Below are 14,636 nucleotides of genomic sequence, written 5' to 3' on the forward strand. Positions count from 1 at the left end.
CCCAATACATTTTGTAAATGGTTTATTTCTAATTTGATACCAGTGATTTATAAATGTTGCTAAAATGGCATTATTTTCCCATGAGCTTCCGGGGGCTGTACCCCCACGAAGGGCCCTAAGGCGGGCCCCTGGATGCTCATCTGGCCGTTATTAAATGCCTAAAATCCTTGAGCTTCCGGGGGCTCTGCCCTCTGGACCTCGCTCCAATTAGTGACCTGCCAGACTGGCATATTTTGATACCTTATTTGTGCTACTGAGTAGCACAAAATAATAAGGTATCAAAATATGCTCATCTGACCGTTATTAAATGCCTAAAACCCTGACTGCTCATCTAATCGTAGTTAAATGCCTAAAACCCCTGAGCTTTAGCTCCCCACACCCCTCCCCCCCCCCCCTCTCCCCAACGTTTTTGCTCATTACGCCACTGGTCCCCTTGCTCAATATGTTCCCTCATCCCTCGCATTTCGTCCCCCGGTCATGAAAAGAAATCGCCGCATCTGATTGTAGGTGTTTGAAGCCCTAATTAATTGAAGCCCTAATTAATTGGAGAGCAAGCTAGCTTTAATCTATCCTCTTCTCTTTCGTGATTTATTTCTTTGCTTTTCCTTCGATCTATCTTCTTCTCTTTCGTTATGTCTTTGTTTCTCCTACAATCTATGCTCTTATCTTTCGTTATTATGTCCTAATCTGTTTTTCCTTCAATCTATATCCTCTTTTCTTTCGTCATGTATTTCTTTGTTTTTCCTTCAATCTATTCTCTTCTGTTTCGTTATGTCTCCGTTCTCCTTCAATCCATCCTCTTCTTTTTCGTCATGTATTTCTTTGTTTGTCCATATAAATGTATCCTCTTCTCGTCCGTTATGTATTTATTTGCTTTTCCTTCTCAATATCCTCTCCATTCTTCGTATGTTTTTTCTTGTTTTCCCTTTTCTATTATCTTCCCTTCCCTGGGTGTAGGTGCTTGCACATGTACTATATTGCTGATGGTGATTGTAAGCGGTGTGCGCTGATGACTTAGACTCTTTCACCAGAGCACTTCTAGTAATTTCTTCTCCAAAATGGCTAAACAGTTGTGTTAAAACGATATGCGAGCGCGGGCCATGGTCGGGCCAATCCATGATTTATTTATTTTTATTTTGAAGGGGTAAGGGGGGGGGGGGGGGTACTCCATTCCGATAAAAAAAATTATGACAAGCAAGCAAGGCAATAGTTAATACATTCTTCAGGTCAGGGGGGCGGGAGTAAGAGGACACTTTTTTTTTTTTTAGTCTCGAAATTTAAAAATTTTACATTTTGTTCCGTTGAGGGTGGGGGGCGGGGGGGGGGGGGGGGTAAGGTCACCTTTTTTAGGTCAGCCATTGGCATAATTTGTTTTGTCTTTTTATTTTTGTAATATTTGTTTTAAGTGTCAGATGGTGTTGAGAAAATGAACCCACAAATCCTTATAACCTTTTTTTCGACTTGTCAACAAATTCTTGGAGCATTATGTACCCCCCCCCCGTTCCTTTTAATACATAACCCTCTAAAACGCCTGATGAGTTCTGCTCTTAAAAACCTTTTATGTATATGTGAATGTAACATTTTACCCTTTGACTATTCCCCATAGGCTTGTAGTATAGGCCCACTGGAATCGTCCTGTTCCACTGGGAGCCAATGCCCGCTAACGTTGTCGAATCAGTCATCGGGCGGAATATCGTAATGGTAATAATAACTCCTAATCCATAAGCACTAGAGTTATAATCATAGCCATCACAATACAAATAATGAAACATAACTTTTTGCTTGCTTGTGTCGAATACAACTTGATACATGTACTTTATTAGCTGTATTCACAGTAAAAATGGAAACATCACGAAATGATAAAGCGAGTTTTACAACAATTAGTATGTTATTACATTTTTTCTTACCCATGATCAGGCCCAGATGGACTGGATAATACTAACGAAGTGGTAGGCCTGCACATTATAACAGAAGTGGTATATTTACAAGGTCATTATCCCGAGGGGTGGGGAGGGGGGGGGTATAAACGAAATTAAAAGTCTGTAACTGAGATTATTGAGGCACACTGGATGTTCGAGGTACGCTCTCACTTTAACAAAACATAGGAAAATATGTAAGCTATGTTCCTGCCATTTGCGGCACCCAAGCTAATCATCCGTCAACTTCAGGTGGCGCTGTCAAGCGCTGCTGTGGTCTTCACGAGAGCACGCCACGCAACTACAAATAATATAGCTTAAATAGCTTAAAACATTAATGAACACGAGGAAAAAATACAAACAAACAAAAAGCACTCCTCTCCGTAATTCTGATGACGGAAGAGTCCTCTGAAAAATAGCACAATGTCATCTTTTCTCTCATTCCTTTATAAAAGAAATCAACAATTGAAGAATGACCATCCAAGAATCTGGTTATATTTCAAACGGAGAATGAACAGAATTTCTTAGCTACATATTTGTCTATTTACTGATTACTAAACATACTTTGTTCATGTTTTATGGTAAAACAGCATCTGAGGAACTAACAAGATCTGCTTCAAGTTATTTCCTCTTTTCTCGTGCTTTTTCCATTATATTTATCGTTTCATTGCATAATTTATTGTGATATAATTATTCTTGTATTATGTTTTGTATGAGAAATAAAATCATTTGAATCATTTGAATCATTTGAAAGAATAACATTATCGTCGAAGAAAACATCTTAGATAAGGATCAAATGAAAGGAAATCATGCTCCCATTTTTGCGCAGTATTTTTATCATGGCTAAGTGTTCTTATACAGCATTTGAACTGTAATCATCCACAATATTTCAAGCACAAAAATGAACGGAAAGAATTATGTCGTCGAAGAAAACATATAAGATAAGCAACCAATGAAAGGAAAATTTGATCCGATACATGCACAGTATTTTGTATTATGGTTAAGACGTGTTCTTATACAGGTATGCGTATGCGTGCAGCATCATTGTGATCTGGAAGTCGCCGAATCACCTTCCAAGATTTTGGATTTGAACCAGAAACCCGCGCGGGTGCAGTGTCAGGGCTGGGGGATTAAGTGGTCACATGGTGTACTATGGCCATTGGCAGTTCGGCTCCGTGTCCAACATCAATCATGCCTTCAGTCGTCTGAAAGAATAACGTCGTCATTTACACTCTCTTAACCAAAGCGGCGACAATGTCGTAAGTCGTAACACTACTCTTCAGCCTTCACCACACCGTCAGGAATAGTCATTTTACACAATAATATAAGGCAGCGACAAATCTTATGAATAAACTACTGGTGAACATTCTTTTGTTACAAAAACCGTGACTATACATGTATATACAAAAGTTGAAAAAATACGGTTAATCCCATCAAGGAATAATACAGCTAGGTGGAACTTCTTTTCATATCTTTGGAAACATCATACAAGTCATAATCATAATGACAATGGAATGTTTAAGAACTGGGACAAACTTTTGCCTTATCGTCACCGTTTTCACGAAGTGGCCCCAGTGGCCAAAATCGTTGAAATTTTTAATTTCGAGTTTTGACCGTTTTGAGCAATGTATATAAATGTCTACAACTTCAGTAATTTTCAAAGTCTAATCTTGCTTAATTACGTCATACGTGACGTCACGAAACGTATCACAAGCGGTACAACTGGCAAACACCGTTTTCACGAAGTGGCCTCTTACGCGCAAATGTAGTCTGCTATTGATAATCGTACACGAACCGGCTCCGCGAAGCCCTTGTCACAGATGCCGGTGCTTCTGGCGGAATTGTTAGAGGAATCTGACAGCCCTAGGTAATTATTTTCACTTATTTTAAAACAATGTTATGCATCGTTCAATAATATCGTCTGTAGCAGTATAAACAAACTCATATTCTAAACGGATATCAAGTTACGAAATGGCGAGATAGGTCATTACAGTCCCACGCACTGTTTTCTGCGTGAGTTGTATTGTCGATCTACTAGTATGCAGATCTAGTAGTACGTAGAACTCGCCTACTACTACTAACTCAACAGAGTGCTACTAAGTATCAAGTAACACAGTATCTTAGATAAGCTTGAACATGTATAAGTGCAGGAGCAGTTACATGCAATAACAACAATGTCACGAGTCACAAGGCGAATTCGCTGAAGAGTGAAGCCCAGGCCAGGGCGCGCAATTTTTTTTTACACGCTAGCCTGGCCATTTCTATAACGCCATTGAAACGACTAATATTAGTCTAGCAGCCTACATGCGAGGAGCATGATGATAAACATGTACATCGTGCATGGCAATCATCAGATAAAGACATATAGCTGGCCCTTTTAAATGAGACGGCCATCTCAGCCATTGGGCGATGGAATTCAAAAACTTAATCTATTTTAATTTAATTTAGGAACTTTACATTAATCTTGATCTAAGCTTAAGACACGAACGACCGAACGTTCAGCTAGAGAGCAATCAAGTTAAACTGCGGTAGGCCTAGTGCACGCCTATATGTAGGCTTTACCTCCAGCGCACTTTTACAAGTATTACGGCGAAACTGGCCAGACTAGCGTGTAAAAAAATATTCGCGGCCAGGGCAGGGGAGATATCATTAATAATAATTTTACATTAACTATGTTAACTGATTAAGCAGTACCAGCCCAAGCCTCCAAGGCAAGGCCCAATTAGCCAAGGGCACATTTTGGTGAAAATTCAATGTCAATGTTGATATGACAATGCCAAATCATAAAATGGCAATTGCGACGTAGGAGTTGAGTCTAGGCTCGAGCGCGAGCCTAGAGTCTAGATCTACTACGTTAGTACTTACGTACTCCTAGTACTAGATTTAAATGTTACATGACCCCCTCGTAAGCTCTTTCCATGTTCATGTTATAAATACGAGACTGAGACTTGAATAGTAAAGCCAGGTATGCTTGAATGAATAAACAATTTTGTGCTTGCTAATAATTTAAAGGGAAATCCAACCATGAGAATTGAGATGAAGTGGCTTAATTTCAGCAAATGCAGAAAAATGAAGCAAATACATTTCATGTTTCTTCCCGGTTTTACCAGTAGAATAGCCGGCTGAGAGGACCATCACTAGCACTCCCAGTGGCTGATGTCTAAGTAGGAGTTTGATGTGGAGAGCTTTAAGCATGTTGTTGAGGTACTAATGGATGAGGGGGGGGGGGGGGGGGGGGGAGTCAACCTAGCATAGGCTGGAGCGGCTTCTTATACACTCGGCTTTATGCTCATAAACGCATGCCTGCTCTTAATTAATTTGCTTTAAAGACAAAGATAAAGCTGATGGTATGGGAAGACGTCCACTCCAAATTCCTCCCTCTTTATCGTGCATGATAATTTCATTTTGCCACCAAAGTTGTGGTTGAGCTACTTAAGGTGTACCTTTTGCCTTGGACTTAGAGGATGACAGGCTTTTTGTTTTGTTGGGGGGGGGGGGGGGTTGCTTATAATAATAGTACTACCGTAGTTGCTTCTGGTATAGCGCACATGTCCGTCACGTTGTGAGGGGGGGGGGGGGGGGGGGGAGTTAGCACTAATTTGGGTTGTTTCATCCCATGTTTACAAGACTGAGACTTAATTATGCAAGGTCTTCTTAATTGCTTTAGATAATGATGTGCTTGCTAATATTAAGTTAAAGGGATATTCAACCGTGAGATGAAGTGGCTTGTTTGAACAAATGCAGAAAAATTAAACAAATACTTTTCATATTTTTCATAGTTTACCAGTAGAATAGACAGCTGGGATACGCAAGAGATGAGGGACCACTAGCACCCCCAGTGGTTGATGTCCATGTAGGAGTTTGTGCAGCTGATGTGGAGAGCTTTTAGCAAATTGACAAGGTATGTGTGGTAAGGAAATTAGCTCCAAAAGAAAAGTTATAGATTAGGAGTTGAGCTGGCGAGGGGGAGGGGTCAATCTTTAGCAAACAAATGAACTATTTTCATTTACATAACAATGATCCATGGACAAAACTATGCTGGGAAGTAATTTTCTAATGTGCGCAAAGTGGTGGGGGTGCTAGGAGGGCCCTCCAAAGATGACGGGTTCCCAAACACTCAATTTTTTTTCATAAACGCGTGACTGATCTTGCTTTGAAAGGTTTTAGGCAGGTGATGGTATTGTAAGGCATCAAACACAAATTCCTCGCTCTTTAATGTGCGTGACAGACATTCATTTTGCCAATATGTCATGTTTGAGCTACTTATGGTGTATCAACTTACAAGATGGCAGGCTTCATCTTATATTTTGTATTTTTCTTATTGTCTTTTTTTCATAGGGGGAAGGGGGTGAAGAAGGAGAGTTACACTAATTTGTGTTGTTCCATCACAGAAAAAATAAATAATATGCATTAACCTGATGCCTGTAATTTTTTGAAGAGATGCGATTTTAAAATCATATCATCCCAGTATAGCTTCCTGTACGAGCTGTGTTGGGGGTTTTCTGCATCCATCATGAGTTATCAAATATATTCTCCTTTTAACCCAGCATCTTCACCCTCTGCCCTTGAACTGATTGCTTTTCCAATACCATGGTTTAGAGGTCAGACCAAACGACTGACAGACCGACCGACTGAATAGCTAAGTCCCCTCAGTCATCAAAGGTAAGTTTTAACCTAATTTGTTACATTTTATATTGTTTATATATATATGAAATATTTTTATAATTTTGACTGGCTTTAATGGGAATATGAAACTATATTGCCCAAATATAATCATATTGGCCGGGTCAAAGACGAGGGCAATATGGTTATGTTGAGGGCGATATTGTCTCATATCAACCAAAATGTGAGCCAGTCAATGTTATTATTATCAATTATCCTCTTCATATATTTCAAGTATCACTTCTACATGTATCATGTACAAGTACCCAGATGTGAAACGTATGATGCTCTTATATTACCCGCTGCTACATCATGCGTGTCTTTATGCGATAATTGCACCATAAATAATAATGAATGATATTATACGCTTGACTAACTTTGAATATTGATCCTTATTGAGTGGTCTTTCTGAAAGTTGATATAATAAAGTTTCTTTCAATCTGGCAGACTAGTACATGCAAGTGCATTCATTGTTACTTACTGGGTTTATAACATTCATCACAAATTTGCTGATAACCTGCAGATTTTATATCTTCTTTAGATATGAACATATCAATTCAATGATTGACAACAAACCCAGTAATACATATGGAACCCTATCATATCATCTTCAGTGGTTGATAACTACTGTATAGATGTCCGCTACATTTTTTTTATTGAAATGGAATACAATAGTACCATACAGACCATGGAGTATGCTGTCACAATTTTTTAAACAATATACCAATCCTCCCAACCTAAAAGTGTTGAACACAGGAAAGCCATTCATATTTTTAAATAGGAGTTATACCACTCTGATTTCCTACCAGGAATTTAGTGCCACATGTCACAAATTGCATTCTAAGTGAATAAATGATGCAACAGTATTTATAAAACAATTGCAAATCTGCTTTTCTACTCGGTGCATGCTTTGCTTTTTTTCTGTTAAAAGTAGACCTTAAATTCATATTCTGATTTTCATTTATAGTTACTGTATATTTCAAAATATCAATTTAGGACAGAGTAAAACCACTTTTTATTTAATACCCGTTTCTAGGTTTCATTCCTGTTTTATGAAATAAAATTACTATGTCCTCTCTACTTATCATTGAACAGAGTTATTGATAACTTGATTGTAACAATCTTTTGTCAATTACCTCTTAGGATGGACAAAAATACAGAAGTTATTGTTAGGTGGGATCGTGATGGAGAGATCAATTGTGGCAAGAAACGAGATCTTAGGGTTAGGGTGGGTTCAAGAGTCACTATGAGCTAGATGGATGTGGACTGGACGGGGACTGCAACGCTGACAGGAGACTCTGACTCCGAATGTGCCTCCATTTAGAGGTTTTGTGGTCTAGTGGATAAGTCGTTGGACTGTGGATCACAGGATCCATGGTTCAAGTCCCGCCACAGCAGTAATGTCTTTTGGCAAGATATTAATCTACAATTTTGCCACTCTGCTGTGAGCACCGAAAGCGGCTGCCTAGCAGAGCCAGGGTAATAGTTGGAGCGCCTTGAGCATATTGTTATTATTATTTTGACAGTGACAACCTCCCTCCTTCCTCACTAAGAACAGCACAGACTAAGGTCATCGGCATCATATGAAAGTTGCATGTAAGAAGTTTTAATCCCATAAACTTACAGTGTTGTATGTTTTTAGAAGGATTTGGCATGTAGGACTAATATTAATTGCTAATAGTTTATATTTCAAAGGGCAATCCAACCTTTGTAACAAGTTGATTTATGTTAAAGCAGAACAAAATGAGTGTAATAGACTGGTGAAAGTTTGAACGAAATCAGACATAGAATAAGAAATAATGTTTGAAAAGTTAGATTACAACATCTATGTAAATCTCAGATCTGCAATTTTATGAGGCAACAGGGACGTATGCAGCTGACAACTTTGTATGTCATACACAAAAAATATAAATAATTAATGATTTTCTTTTAAGCTCCTCTTCCATTGTGGCAGTATTCAAACTATATTGTAACCCTCCCTCCCCCTAATCAGTGGCCTTGTGAATTTGAATTTCAGAATTTTCCAAGAACACCGGTACCCCCCTTCTTTATAGAGCTACCATGTTGTATTTTTTGCCATGAGTGTGGGCTACAGTTAAATAAGTTGCAATTTTGATATTCAAACATGATTCATTACACCGGAGTGTTGGCTCAGTCAGTAGAGCGTCCGCCTCACAACCGGGAGGTCGTGGGTTCGAATCCCGGCCGCGTCATACCAAAAGACGTTAAAAGATGGGAGTTGTTGCTACCTTGTTTGGCGTTCAACAATAAGGGATAGAGCAACGTCGATCTGGCGCTGCTCAGTGGCTGCCGGGCTCACGATCAATTGGGCAAAAAGAATTTCCGTTTCGGTTTAATAAAATTTTGAGTGAACTATTAGGCTAATATTATTATTATTATTATTATTATTACTATGATTTATCAATTTTTAATGATTGTACATGTAATTGTGAAATGAACTGTACAAAAATGATTCCAGTTACTGTATATTGCAAAGAAATAAATGCAGTCATAATCAAGACGAAAGTAGTAATCTTAAGATTTTATTGCTTTGTGCTATTCAACGTTTATTCTTATGTAGTTAGATTTGTTTATAGGAGAATGTGTCTGAGAGAGTAATGTACTAAAATGATAATGACTTATGTGACAACAAAGAGGGGTAATAAACGACAAAAAGAGAGATAAAGAGAGAGAAAGAAAGAGAAGGAGGGGAATGTTCTTGTTTGCATGAGAGAGCTAGAGAGGAGAGAGAGAGAGAGAGAGAGAGAAAGAAAGAATTGAGAAGAAGTTGTACATAGTGCTTGGTGTGCCCCCCCCCAAAAAAAGTATACAAATATGCTATTGATCATTGACAAAAATATTCAATTAAACTTAAATCACATATGAAGCAGGACAGTATATACAATTTCCATAACAGGCATTCAGAGTCACTAACAAATTATTGCATTTCCTGCATTATGTGAAGGATTAAAGATGAATTTCTGGATGGGGCAGAGTGATGCGAGTCTAATATTGAATATAGTGCTGTGATTTCGAGGAAACAGAATCAGCTAGGTATGACAAATATAGTTTTATGGGTGGGGGGGGGGGGGGGGGGTACGCAAATGGGCATTGCTTTGCACAGCGCGCACGTCAACTGGGACGGTTCGTAAAAACGAAATTTCACATAACCAACAGGGGAAACGGGGCCGCGTAGGCTGCGGGGCCACTACGTGAAGACGAGCCTAAGCGTGGGTGTCAAGTTTTTCGTTTTCACGAACCGTCCTCTGACTGTCCTCTGTGATTGAGGTCTAATTATTGTTTAAATAAACATTATTTCCACGTAAAACTTATATCATTTCATTCTGTAGATAGTGTACTATCAAGATATCCAAAAAAATGAATACCATCACATACTTTTTCCCCGTGAAAACAGCGATTGTAAAAAAGTGAAACTTTAAACGCGTTTATCTCAAAATTTGTTTCTGTACGCTAAAACGCTCTTGGGACACTTCGTGAAAACGGTGACGTTATGTCCTAGCTGCTTACAATTACGACAGCGCAATGGGAACCAGTACCAACAGAAAGGAACACGATGGCTTGGTTCCCCGCAGTAGGGGCAGCCGTATGGTTGATGAACCGCTCCCTGGTTGTTCTTGAATGCTCGGCTCACCAGGACGGGAACAATGAACCTCCAGAAAAATCTGTCCATGTCCATCACGAAAGATCCTTGCCATTGTGGATCCCGTTCGATCCTCTCGAGGAACACCCCGCTGTCTTTGTAGACAAAGAAGTCGCACCAGGACCGTCCTGTCACGGCGAGTTGGGCCTGGATCTGGTCATAGTACGGATGGTTCCTCTTCAGATGAAACTTCCCTCCGTTGTCCCTTCTCAGGAACTTCTCGTTGCGGGGCGACGGCTTTTCAGTCGGGGCAGTACTGGGGCATTTGATTTCGACGAGGCCACCACCACAGCAGCTGCAGCTCACTAGCCCATCTGGTGACGCCTCCAGGAAAGACTTCCGTGGATGGAAGAACATATACTCCTTCACATCGACATCTTGATGACCTTTTATCCGCTGATACTCGGCGTACTTTGCCCTAGCCACCGGCTCCATTTCATAACCGCGAGCAATCGAAGGTAGATACTTCAGTGAGCGTCCATTTCCAATAATCCTTCCCGCTAGAGACCATGGGTTCGCTCTCCGTCGGTTGCCGCGATACCTCATGAAACGTAAAACGCTCCCGACGTTGGACGCGCCGATGCAGCCATACCGGTATTTCGACCATAGCTCGTTGTCACTCTGGCCTTGTGTAGCCCTCTGGATAGCGTTTCTGTCGTACTTAGTGTAAATGGGTAAGCTGAATACTCCATTATTTAGTGGAGTAACAAAGCATTATTTTGGTCCTTCATGCTTCGCGGCAAATCATATTTTTGACGATCGGTCACCATGATTTGTTACGGATACTGCACTCGTAGAAGGCTGAAATGTGATCGGAGCCGTCGGTAACGATATATCGGCATCAATTGCTGACGTGTTTTCCCGTTTTAGACCGGCTGATTGATTCCCAGCAATAATCTGCATTTGTAAAGAGACAATTGAAATAACAAGTTTTTCCTAGACATGTGACAATTAAAATAACAACAGTAGATGGTACTCAGATTTGGTTTTGACGGGGGTGTGATCAAGCCTCGAAACCCATACCCATTTTTAAGGGTCATTATGGCGGATTTTTTTTCTCCAAGTAAAGCCCATTTTTCAAAATTGTCGGGTGTTTGCATGGCAAAAACCGGAGTTGAACCAGTAAAATAAAAACAAACTCACAAAAAGTTGCTGGAAGTCATCTTCAATAAAAACCACAAATTTCATTTGCACATAGTGACTTTGTGTTAAGCACAATGGTGTTGGACCTATATACCTTGATTTCCTTTTAATTTTATGCTCATTCCTCAGCCCTATCCATTTTCTACCAGAATCGTGTGAAACATATCATTTATTAGTAATCCTGATCATTCATAGTGTGTTTTGTTGGAATCCGTTGAAATTTACTTTCAATCGTTGTCAGAACTTAAAGTCACCTAAGCACATTTGTATAAACCACAATTTTTGGTTGCTCTTGAAAACTGCTCCTCGCAACCTGTACTAATATGAAACTTGTATAGAGAGAGACCACCAGCTGTTAATCGCATAATTATCTCCCTCCCTCAAGCCGTCTTTTCTTATGAGTTTCACTGTACTGTGTGTACTTCCAGATTCAAGACTCGCTCCCTTCCAATTAGTCCAGATTCAGTCCGTTCGTTCTTTTTATCCCCCACACACATCGCGGTCTCTCCACTGATCGCGCAATCCCCAAATTTCCTACCACACGAATGTATTCGAGGTCCAGATTTAGAGGAATGGCTAGGTCTACTTTCAACGTTGAGGGTGTGTTATTTTATCAGCTGATTGGGTGCCCTAAACGAAAACGGTACAGAGGCTGGACTACGTTCCAATATGATTATGTAAAAATATACTTTATGGCCAAATGAGACATGAAATCATTTCTCCGACTCATACTCTATCTAAATATGAAGAAAAAAAATGGCAGTCCTTATTCATCCGATGTTTTTGCCCATATATGCTATGTAATACATGAGCTAGCACGCACGAATATTTATCTTTAACGGACGCTCCTTCCGTTATTAATAGTGATAAAGAGATGAACATGGTATCAAATTGTTCAGAAAAATATGAGGAATATCCTGTCAACAAAAATTGAGGGGTAATTATTTTTCGTTCGGCCGTGACGAACGAAACGCGCAAAAATGCGTGTTTTGCGCGATTTTTTATGAAATGCTTATAATGGCCTGAAACGTATGCAAAAAAAATTTAAGACGATTTTGAGCAATTAAAAATTTTATTAAGAAAATGGCCATCTAGTAATCACTCCCTAAAGACGTTAAGCCAAGTCGGTCGGACTACAGTAGTTCATTCATTGTATCCAACTCATTTTCACGGTCCCTTTCGTTGTCGATACGTAAACAAATGTATAAAAAGGTGATGATAATTATATAGGCAGCCTTAAAAGAGTTATGACGAAATACAACAAATAAAGCGAAACTATTAAAGCGCGAGTAAACAAAACATTTCATGGAAATAAGTGTTTTGGGACTAACTAACGAGTCATCATCTACCAGTGACGTACAGCTATTCCTCAGAATTCCTAAGAAGAAAAAAAAAATCGAAATAAGTATTTACCGATATTTTCATTCATATTAAGAGTGTACACTTGGAGAACATACCATCAAACTTCGAAAATCATTCTCTTTATCGTTGCATACCTTATTCCTCCCCAAATGACTTTTCATGACATGTTTCGGTCATTTTATCCCGCCCCGCCCCCACTCAGTGTTATAGGGTACGCATGCGATATAAATATGTGATATAAATACGACCATATACGTATCGGCGGATAGATGATTTCAGTCGATTTCTTCCGGGGGAACGAGGTATAGTACTAATCGCATGCGAAGCCAGCTCGGCTGCTGTACTGTGAGGACATATCCACTAAAGGCGCGAGAAGCAGTAGACAGCAGTATTTCAGCTTCACGTGGGATATATCGTGAGTTTCTTTTATATCTGTTTTATCTACATAATTCTATGTCTCTAATCTACAAAATTATTGTCTACATGCAGTACAGCCTAATATTACGTTAGTTGATAGTATATTTACTCACTGACACTGTTAATATCTAATCATGGCTGTTCTTGTTAATTTGTGATGGGGGCGCAGGCGCGGATCCAGGATTTTCCAATAGGGGGGGCCGCAAAATCGAAAATCGCGCAGACCGTTATTTCAACTTACCAATACTGACAAGGTCATATTAGAAGCACTGTACTTAGTGTACTGGTACCTACAATCGGGCACAATTTTTGAAAGGGGACATGCTCACGTCACGTCTCTTGTCCGATATTAACATTACCCGTTTTCAAGTTATGCTCGCGCGCAATTTTATTTGACATTTCCATCAATGGGAGCTGAAGCCTCCAATATCTATTTCCTGGTTTCATAATTTGGCGAGCGGAAATTTGAGCATAATTATGTATGTTGTGAAAGTGTTATTTGTCACCAAAATATACGAGATAAGATATAAAAAATGCATATTGGTAATTTTTAAATTTTCGGGGAAAGAGAGGCTGCAACCCCATCCCGCATTGACTGCAGGTGTTTTGAAATGAAATCAGACGCCCCAAAAAATTATTAACCAAAACGCACGAATCCAGTTAAAAAATTCAGCTTCAGAGATAGAGAGGACACCCCCCTCAGACTCCCTCTAAAAGTATTAACCGAATCGCACGAATCCAGTTAAAAAATTCAGCTTCAGAGATAGAGAGGACATCCCCCCACAGACACCCCCTTTGCGCGCAAGCGCGAAATTAACGCTGGCGCGTCCGGGCGCTAATGGGTAAGCAGGGGCGGCGGAGCTATTTCCAAAGTGGAAAGCACCAACAAAGAAGGGCACCTACAAAGCGAAATCTCAAAGCGAAAATATACATTTTGTTTAGACATTGGTATATACCCCTTCATTGTGATTCCATTATCAGGGACGATTTCCATATTTGTTTTTCTTTATAATTATACAACATATTGCTTAAGCATCACACTGTCGGTTGGGTGTGATTGTTTGAATATTCATTTGCGAGCGAGCAAAGCGAGCGAGAAAAAAAAGTAAGATTTGTGAGGTCGCAGAGTGAAAATTTACATCTTATAAAGAGGAAAAAAACAAAAAATGATGGGGTTACAAGTACATTCTCATAACGGAAGACTGAAAAGACCTTTGTTAAGTGACATGTAATATTGTATCATCTATAAATGCGAGCGAGTGATCTTTAGGGGAAATTACTCTTAGTCGCTTTAAATTAGGTGCAAGACTAAATGATGGAGAGGTAAAGGGGAAACTTATCGAAAGTGATAAAGACACATATTAGAAAAGAAAAGGAGCATGTGTCAAAGTACAAAGAGTAATTATCAAAGGTTCAAACGGGGCACTTCTTACACCTGAAAAGAGGCACTCACCAGAAATGAGATAGGGCACTTA

General features: G+C 39.6%; 1 protein-coding gene and 1 long non-coding RNA gene across 4 annotated transcripts; one reads left to right on the forward strand and one right to left on the reverse strand.

Annotated features, from left to right (window-relative positions):
• Window positions 1-3,538: 3,538 nt before the first annotated feature.
• On the forward strand, window positions 3,539-7,797 carry LOC115926204. 3 transcript variants are annotated; one of them, XR_004065018.1, is made up of 5 exons: window positions 3,539-3,783; window positions 5,027-5,120; window positions 5,696-5,817; window positions 6,464-6,578; window positions 7,722-7,797. It is a non-coding gene; the product is annotated as an uncharacterized LOC115926204 (long non-coding RNA). The 3 variants fall into 3 exon arrangements; XR_004065022.1 differs by having other exon boundaries at window positions 5,030-5,120; XR_004065021.1 differs by lacking the exon at window positions 5,027-5,120.
• A 2,232-nt stretch (window positions 7,798-10,029) lies between these two features.
• Window positions 10,030-10,785, reverse strand: LOC115926045. The gene has a single exon (XM_030990336.1). It carries the CDS (start codon window positions 10,783-10,785, stop codon window positions 10,030-10,032), a length of 756 nt encoding a protein of 251 aa, XP_030846196.1.
• Window positions 10,786-14,636: the final 3,851 nt, after the last annotated feature.

Source organism: Strongylocentrotus purpuratus, unplaced genomic scaffold (assembly GCF_000002235.5).
Source record: "Strongylocentrotus purpuratus isolate Spur 01 unplaced genomic scaffold, Spur_5.0 spur5_contig_844, whole genome shotgun sequence".
Classification (NCBI taxonomy): domain Eukaryota; kingdom Metazoa; phylum Echinodermata; class Echinoidea; order Camarodonta; family Strongylocentrotidae; genus Strongylocentrotus; species Strongylocentrotus purpuratus.

What these genes read in the sequence shown, in the direction of transcription:
- LOC115926045 (XM_030990336.1), bottom strand. Translation starts at nt 10,785, where the DNA reads ATGAGGTATCGCGGCAACCGACGGAGAGCGAACCCATGGTCTCTAGCG.